At 41.7% G+C, this 9037-nt stretch overlaps 1 protein-coding gene across 1 annotated transcript in view; it reads left to right on the forward strand.

Moving 5' to 3' along the window:
* DCDC2 (doublecortin domain containing 2) overlaps window positions 1–9037 on the forward strand; it is a 149836-nt gene extending 140799 nt beyond the window's left edge. The window contains exons 9-10 of the mRNA XM_081247174.1: window positions 6581–6880; window positions 7681–9037. Of these exons, the coding sequence (XP_081103300.1) occupies window positions 6581–6880; window positions 7681–7779 (399 nt within the window). The 3' untranslated portion in view covers window positions 7780–9037. The remainder of the gene's footprint in view (window positions 1–6580; window positions 6881–7680) is intronic.

The raw sequence follows: 9037 nt of genomic DNA on the forward strand, positions 1-9037 counted from the left end.
AGAATAAGCGTAAGTAACTAAAAGCAAGGGTGATTAGTTTATGAAAATCACACCTAACCATCTCATTGGACCAGAAGTTGAACATCAGCCTGCATATTAACTGTACTAACTAAAAAGGGCAAGATAATTGCTAAGTGTCTTGATATATTTTGTTTGTTTGCTTTCATGTGAATGAGATTTAGAAGGGGGACTGCTCTAAGTGGCCCACTAGAATACGATTTCATTACTGTAGTGCACATCCTGTATTATACTATTTCATCAGACAACAACCTCTCAACTCTTTCTATCCAAGGGCAAGAAAAATGGAGTGGTAACAATAATAAACATATATACACACACACATATGCGTATATATATATATTTGTAGCTTTTTCAGTCTATAGTGGTCTTTCATGTGCACGATCTCGTTTGGTCCTTACAGCACTTCTGTGAGGTCGTTATTATCCTCAGTTTCCAAAGGGTGAGGTGGGTTCACTAGCCTGAAGCTGCAGAGTGACCCCTGCCTTCCCAACAGACCACGGCTGCTTCGTTTCGCGCAGCTGACATCACCATCGTAGAAAACATCGGCAGGCAGAAATTTTGTCCAGGAACCCCCACCCCTGCCTGGCGAGAGTCTTCAGCTATGAACACAGTCTCTTGCAATCACATGAGAACTGGCTTCTGCAGGAAGGAGAGGCAGCGTCACCTGTGGGAGCTCTGCTTCAGTGTGAGAGGGACAGTGTGACTGGACCTGGGAAAGAGGGTTCTTCCCTTCCTGCTTCTCTTCCTCCTTCCTCACTCTCTCAAGTTGAGCTTGCGATGTCTAACTCTTTTTTTTTTTTTTTGAAAGAAGATGTTGGGGGTAGGAGTTTATTAATTTATTTATTTATTTTTGCTGTGTTGGGTCTTCGTTTCTGTGCGAGGGCTTTCTGTAGTTGTGGCAAGCGGGGGCCACTCTTCATCGCGGTGCACGGGCCTCTCACTATCGCAGCCTCTCTTGTTGCGGAGCACAGGCTCCAGACGCGCAGGCTCAGTAGTTGTGGCTCACGGGCCCAGTTGCTCCGCGGCACGTGGGATCCTCCCAGACCAGGGCTCGAACCCGTGTCCCCTGCCTTGGCAGGCAGATTCTCAACCACTGCACCACCAGGGAAACCCGCGATGTCTAACTCTTACCTTTCCCCTCCATGTCCCTGTCCCTTTCTCCCCACACACTCCACCCTCTCCCTTTTGCCTCCTGTGTCCACTTTTCTCTGTCAAAATTGCAAACATCATCGGAATCTTCTAAGGTTCTTTGAGGTGCGGGCGGAACGTGGGTTCTGTGTACATGTCACCCCTGGCTCACTGCGCTAACACTGGCGTCTGGCTGGCTGTGACTGTCCCTGCTTAGCTGGGCAATCAGGCAGGGCCAGCTCAACGGGCAGAGGCTGAGAACTACTTGGGAATTTTGAAGAAATTAAATAGTTGCAAAGTTTTGTTTTGTTTTGTTTTTTGGTGGGGTGGAGTGGGAACACATTATTCAAATATAGTGTGGCTATCTTATAATGGACACCCACTCTCTTATAGAAGGAGTGCTGTTTTTTTTTTTTTTTTTACTTCTTTGTAGACCCTTACCACGGTATAGATTTTATCTGTGTGCGTGTGTATGGGTGTAAAACTCAGTGTTCCTTCTGGGGATGATTTGATTGATGTATACACTAGAAACATCTTTAATAATTTAATGCTTGCTTCAAAGGAGATTACACCAAAAAGCGCATTGCTTTTCATTTATTCATTACAGACCTGTCATAGAAGCATTTTTTCTTTTTTTTTTTTGTCCTGAATTGTGTTGTAGTAATAATAAATTTCGTACTACACTCAGGATATTTTAAAGGATTATAAGCCTTTTAACTAATGTTACCATCTTATTTAAATTGATCAAATTGGTATTTCAGCCCCATAATCCAGCATTTCTTAAAGTTGAGCCAACCAGATATGGCTTCGTTTGATGACTACTAAAATAGCTGTGCTGGGAAAGTCTAATAGAAATAATGGCATGAAAGCATAATAATGCTTGTTAGTAGTAGTGGTAATAACAGCGAAGAGAACAGAGCTGAATTTAGGGCTAGGTGTCTCCATCCTTAAAAAGAGATTAGGGTATATCCCAGCCCAGCTCTTTTCATTAAAGGGGAAAAAAAATGTAAATGCATTTGGGGATTGGGAGCAAAGAAAGGGGTAGGATGAGAGACTTAAAACTAAAAACTAGAAACCAACACTCTATCATTCTGTAACTTGTAGGTATAAATCCAGATATCAGTAAAGGAAAACAGACTTTTCCCCATTTAGACAGCCGTAGTCACCTTAGCAGACTTCAGCAAGCTCTTGTAATAGATTCTCAGAGGCAAGGGACATATCTAGATTCCTGAATGGTTACACTAAAATTTGAGTTTTCTGGTATCATTATTAAAGATTTTGTATTAAAAATGCTGTATAACTTCTCTTTAAAACCAAAACCCAAAGTTGCTTTGAATAAGGCAACTTTAGGCACAGTAAGGATTACAATTTCTAGAAGTGCGATACACGATTATCCAGTTTTCAGAGGTAACTTGCACAGAAATCTTTTTGCTCTCATTGGCCGTTAGCGCTGTAGTATTTCTGGATTTTCATTATGTCCTGCTTCGAGTACTCTGCCTAACAATGTTTATAATGTTCCTTCCCTAGATCTACCAGTCTTTCATAGAAATCCAGAAATGTTTTGTTTTCAGGTCAGTAATTCTTTAAACAATAAAAGTAATGCTGCCTACTGCAGACGTCATATTTTCTGGCCATTGAAAGTATACTTGAGTGTGCTTGCAGCAGTGCTAGGTACATTAGCAACTGCTTGTGTTATTACTTTGAGAAAGAATATAGGACTTTGGGACAAGACCACCTTGGGTTCCACCTTAACCCTGTTTGTTTACCTGCGGTGTGATGCAGGCAGTGTTGAGGGATTTCTCATTTTCCTCGTTCGTATAATGGGCATCAGAAGCCTGTTTCGTAGGGTTCTTGTGAGGGTTTTAGGAAACGATGAATGTGTGAATGCTGAGAGTGACGTTCGGCACATACGGGTGACGGGTGCTTGGTGTGTTTGCTGCCTGTCCTTTGCTCTCCACCTGTGAATGCCATTCACGCAGTGCTGTAGAAACCTCAGTGCCCAGACTGTGTGGGATGTGACCCCAGGCTGCCACACCCCACCCTGAGCTACCGCTCTTTCCTCCTGCCCCATGATCACGTGATGTGCTACTGCACCAGTCTGGTTATGTTAGGACAGTGGGGTTCTAACATGGGCGCTTTGATGTCACAGTTGTATTTGTCTCTGAACGCCTGGCATCTAGCCCAGCACAAACAGCTGCTCCAGGCCCATTAGCTCGAGTCACGGTGCCTGAGAGTCCTCCAGTGTCTCTTAGAGTCCCCCTGTGAGTATCCCCTAAAAAATCCCTCAGGGCTTCCCTGGTGGCGCAGTGGTTGAGAGTCCGCCTGCCGATGCAGGGGACATGGGTTCGTGCCCCTATCCCGGAAGATCCCACATGCCGCGCAGCGGCTGGGCCCGCGAGCCATGGCCGTGGAGCCTGTGTGTCCGGAGCCTGTGCTCCGCAACGGGAGAGGCCACAGCAGTGAGAGGCCCGCGTACAGCAAAAAAAAAAAAAAAAAAAAAAAAAAATCCCTCAGAGTCACCAGCAAGGGAACTTATTGTCTCTTGGTCCAAGACCCCTGAGCCTTTTCATGGCCTCTTCTGATAGGTTAGCGGGGAGCCACCCGCCGTGTTTCTCTGAGTTGGCTCTTTTTTTTTTTTCCTCTGTAAATTTTTTTTTTTTTTTTTCGGTAGGCGGGCTTCTCACTGTTGTGGCCTCTCCCCTTGCAGAGCACAGGCTCCGGATGCGCAGGCTCAGCAGCCATGGCTCACGGGCCTAGCCGCTCTGCGGCATGTGGGATCTTCCCAGACCGGGGCACGAACCCGTGTCCCCTGCATCGGCAGGCGGACTCTCAACCACTGCGCCACCAGGGAAGCCCTTCCTCTGTAAATTTTTTTAACATCTTTATTGGAGTATAATTGCTTTACAATGGTGTGTTAGTTTCTGCTTTATAACAAAGTGAATCAGCTATACATATACATATATCCCCATATCCCCTCCCTCTTGCGTCTCCCTCCCACCCTCCGTATCCCACCCCTCTAGGTGGTCACAAAGCACCGAGCTGATCTCCCTGTGCTATGTGGCTCCTTCCTACTAGCTATCTATTTTACATCTGGCTCTTTATTCTAACTCTCTCCCACCCAGAGTCCCCTCTCTGTCCCAGTGTCTTACTGAGGAAGCCTCTGGACCTCCTGGTGCTGCCGGTTCCTTCCCTGCGTCCCTCAGAAGCCCTTTCTCCTCGGTGACATAAATGTCATCTTTGGCCCCAGACATTCCCTCTGCTCTGTTTTCACAATGACAGTGCCCACCCTGTCCCTCGCCACACTCTCCTGTCATCACTTCTAGTGCGTCCGCGTCGGTGCTCTGCCGTGTTTGTCCTCTGCATTGAGAGAGGGTGGGACAAGTGTGTGGAGATGGGAACATAGTGTTTTCTCCTTTGGAAATTGAAAAATTTTCTCACCTTCATTCACTTAGGTCTTATGCATAAAACCCAGAAATCCTTACCAAGCGCAGTGGGTTTCACTTTATAAATCTCTTGCCTTTTCTTTCCACATCATCTGGCAGATCCACCCCCTCCCACCTTTAGTTTCTGTCCAGCATTTGGCCTTCCTAAGGGCCTCCCCCTGGGCAGCATGCTTAGGGATCACTAGGGCTCTACGCAGTTTGACATTAAGCAACTGAATGGAAATTTGAAAGATTCAGAAGCACTGTACTATTATTTAATTTGTATGATGACAAAGACGATGGTTATTGGAATATTTTAAGAATTCATTTTTTTAACCTTCATTTTTTCAAGGGCATCTTTGATATCATGTAATCAAATCTGAGACTTTATTTTGGGCAGAGTATAAGAATTCATGGTTCTGCCTCTTTCCTCTTCGAAATAATGTTGTGTTGAATTTTATCCTGAGTTTTTTTAGTCTACTCTGGTCCATTTCCTTCCTTCTTTACTTCCTAAACTGAGAGCATTATGATAACTTTTATAAGAAGACCATTAATAGTCCCATAATAAGAATTTGGGTAGTTAGAGGAGAATGGACTTCCAGAGTTAGAAGGAATGTCAGAGTTAATTGCATCTCAAACCTTTGTTTTACAGATACCAGGGGATTAACTGACCTGTCCAGTGTCAGATGACTAGAAAGAGGCAGGAGTGGGGTCCTAACATAAAACAAATTCTGTTTCTACCCTATCCTTTAAAAAACTCATATTTTATTAAGGCCAATGAAGAAATATGGTAGGTCCAGGAAAGAATGTATTATAACAAATGGGAAGATATTTCAATTTTTTTTTTTTTTTTAGGATCATGATGTGCCAGGTGCTTTGCTAGGCACTGTATGTAACTTATTTAATCTCCATGGAAGTTTTATTATATTCTCATTTTACAAGTGGGGAATATGAAGTTCAAAGAAGTTAGGTAACAGCCAGCAAGTGCCTGGCCAGGACTTGAACCTGGGTCTTTCTCTCTCCAAAGTCTTGGTTCTGGAGCTTGGCCTCCTGTTCTCTTTTAAAACAGACTTACATGTATCCAAATAACAGTAAAAATGCCTAGTTTATAAAATACTTGAGCATTTATTATTTTAATAGAAAGAATATATAGTTTCTTGGCCTTGGATCTGCACGACAATCACTTTTTTTTTTTTTTTTGCGGTATGCGGGCCTCTCACTGCTGTGGCTTCTCCCATTGCGGAGCACAGTCTCCGGACGTGCAGGCTCAGTGGCCATGGCTCACGGGCCTAGCCATTCCGTGGCATGTAGGATCTTCCCGGACTTGGGCACGAACCCGCGTCCCCTGCATGCATCAGCAGGCGGACTCTCAACCACTGCGCCACCAGGGAAGGCCTCGGCAATCACCTTTTGTATTTAGAGATATACAGTCAACTCTCTTAGGTATTGTGTGGAAAGCTGTCCATGTTTATTTTTAGAAAACCAGGGTTCACATCCTGGCCATCACCATTGCCCTTTTTCATACTTAGAGATTTAAATACATACCAGACACTAGTGGTGGGAATGATAATCTCTCCACAAAGAATTTTTTTTTTACCTCCTCCTGTGGGCCACTAGACATTGGCCAAGTATCCTGCAGTTTAGTTTTCTCTTTGCCATGGGGATTAAGAACATTGATTCTGGAGTCACATGCTTCATTTTCATTCTGGCTGTTCCACTTACAAACAGTGGAATCTTGGGCTAGATACTTGGTCTCCCTAGACCTTAGTTTTCTCACCTGTAAAATGGGAATAATACCAACCTCACAGGATGATTGTGAGAATTAAATGAGAAAATATTTGTGAAGAGTGGTATATTTGTAAAGGTTAACACAAGATATACGGTATATATGCGTATGTAAGGAAGTTTTACTTGACAGTAATATTATAATTATTACATTATTATAATGTGCCATGGAAAATCTCTGTTATACTTCCTATTTTTATCCATTATTCCTTTTGCTCCATCAGAGGCCAGCAGAAATAGTAGATGAGGAAGATAGAGAGAAAGAAAATAAGGAAGTGGGACAGAAGGAAGACTTCTCAGGAATGAATGGTGGAGTTGAAGAGGAAGGAGGCAGGGACGCTACGGAAGCTCCAGAGCAAGCAGAGGAGATCCTGGATCACAGGGAGGAGAAGGCAGGTCCTGCTGGTGTGAACAGAGGCACAAATGAAGAAAATGGTGAGGAACTGGACCAGGTTAATAATGAGATTCAAGAAGCAGTGGATGAGGAAATAAAGTCTCAAGGAGCTGGCAGTGGATGTGAAGAGGTATTTCTATTGCTTTTGCTCACTTGTGTGCATGCATGAAGTGTGTGTGTCTGTGTGTGTGCATGAGTGTGCATCTGTGCTCACACTTAGGGAATTATTCAAGCATTTAGGGCTTGAAAGCTATGGCACTTCCAGGATTCCATGGAGCAGAGTTTGAAAACCAGCTAATTCTAATCTTACCCCCTTAGTTTTCAGTCCAGTGGGTAAAAGACAAACTGTAATGAGATATCATTAACGTATGAGAAATCCAAGGGGCAGGGATGCTGTTCCAGAAGCTGCCTTTATGTTTTCATTTTCTGTCCTGCTCTTATCTACTTGATGGTACTTGGTACTATAGTCACAAAGAATTTGTGAATTCTAGTAGAAAACTAATAAAAGACATCTGGTATGGGGCTGGATTATTGATGTGACCCGAGAGGAGAACTGCTGCATTTTACTCTTCCCTTTTCCCTGGAAATGCTAAAATGAAAAGTATAGGTATTTTGTTGAAAAGAAAAGCTCAAAAGGAAATAAAGAAACAAATTGAGAAAAATAACACCTGAAGCTCAAGAGGTGAGTCTGTGCCTTTTAAGCACATGATGGATTATGGTCCCAGAAAGGCCTTCTGAACAAGTAAAGTTTGAGATTGTCATGTCCACTGGGTGATGATAGACTAAACAACATAGGGAACCCAAGGAACTATTTTTAGTTGAATATTTATAAGATTAAAGGCAATAAAGATTAAAGCCAATCCTTTGTAAATTTTATTGCCTCTGTAACTAAAGAGCTAAATATCTTTGTTTTCATCTGTTTTCCTCCAGGCTGACTTGGACCCTCAAAGACCACCAAAGCCAGAAGTAAAAATCACCAGCTCACAAGAAAATGATGACAATGAACAAAACAAGGATAATCTGTCATAGCGTGGACGATTTTTAAAAAGAGAGTATATTGGGTATAAGAAAAATTAAGGGTTACAATACTCAAATAATAAGCATATAGTTATTGCTAAACATAATGTGACAATATGGTTGACTACTACCTACTGAAATTTAAAATTAGAGGCCAAACTAATGGGAAAGACTAGATAACTTTGAATAGCTACTAAAGCAGAGTGACTTTTTATGAGATATGTTTTAAAAAGTCATTTAGAAAAATTAAACAAGAGTAATAGAGGGGAATTTGCACTGGAAGACAATTGGCCACTTGTCTTTGTAAAGATGAAAAAGAACAAGATCATTCCTGTTCTTGGTAAGTGAGAATATTAGATGGCAGCTTATGCTAAAGCACTTATCTAAGAAGGCACAGAATTAAAAAAAAATGATAATAGGAAAGCATGTACTATTTTTTAAAGCAATAAACTCTTGAATAAACAAATTGCAATTTAGTTTCAGAGATAATTTGAAGATGGCAATAGATTGAAATGTTTCTGTGTCTTGTTGACACTCCTTTCTTTCTTCCTTCTTATCCAAAATCCACCTTAAGAGAACAAAAAGGAAAATGCAAGGTATTCGTTTTGGAAGGAGGAAGTATTCATTCAGTGTATTCCTGACAAATATTGTCATGCCCCTCCCTTAACTGCTGCAGGTTTTAATCCTTATGGCTTTAATGACACATACTCAGGAAGGAATTATAAAGGAACACCCAATTATATCACTGAGCCTGGCTGGGTGTTTTGCAAATTCTGCTATCCTATGGATTTTCGTTGATCTAGGCTACCATTACCAATAATACTCCTCTCTTCTCCTTTGCATTATTATTCAATATTAGAAAACTCAATATTGGCTATTCCAAAGATTGAATTTTCTCCAAACAGTTTTTTAACAAAAAGGACAAGATAGCATAGTAGAAAAAAAGTAGGCTATATGAAGAGTTTGTTACTCCTCAATTTCTCTTGCTTTTTGCCTTATTTCTATTAGGACCACCTTGTCATATTTTTTCCCCCTAGGGGTATCAGCAAATATTTATTTTCATGGTCAGTTATATTTAGACTTTCAAGCAGATTCCTTTCTATATAATTAGAAGCTATAGGATAGAAATTGTTGAAAAAAGTTTAAAAATTGTCATAATGAAACCAGTTCCTGATTACAGTTTTAGGGGTTAATTAAATGAACTCAAATTGCCTTGTTAGGTATACATGGAGAAAAAAATAATTGTATTAGTTTTTTGAATTCTTAAGAG

The sequence above is a fragment of the Mesoplodon bidens genome (genome assembly GCF_964165515.1).
Source record: "Mesoplodon bidens genome assembly, chromosome: 10".
In the NCBI taxonomy this organism is placed as follows: Eukaryota; Metazoa; Chordata; class Mammalia; order Artiodactyla; family Ziphiidae; genus Mesoplodon; species Mesoplodon bidens.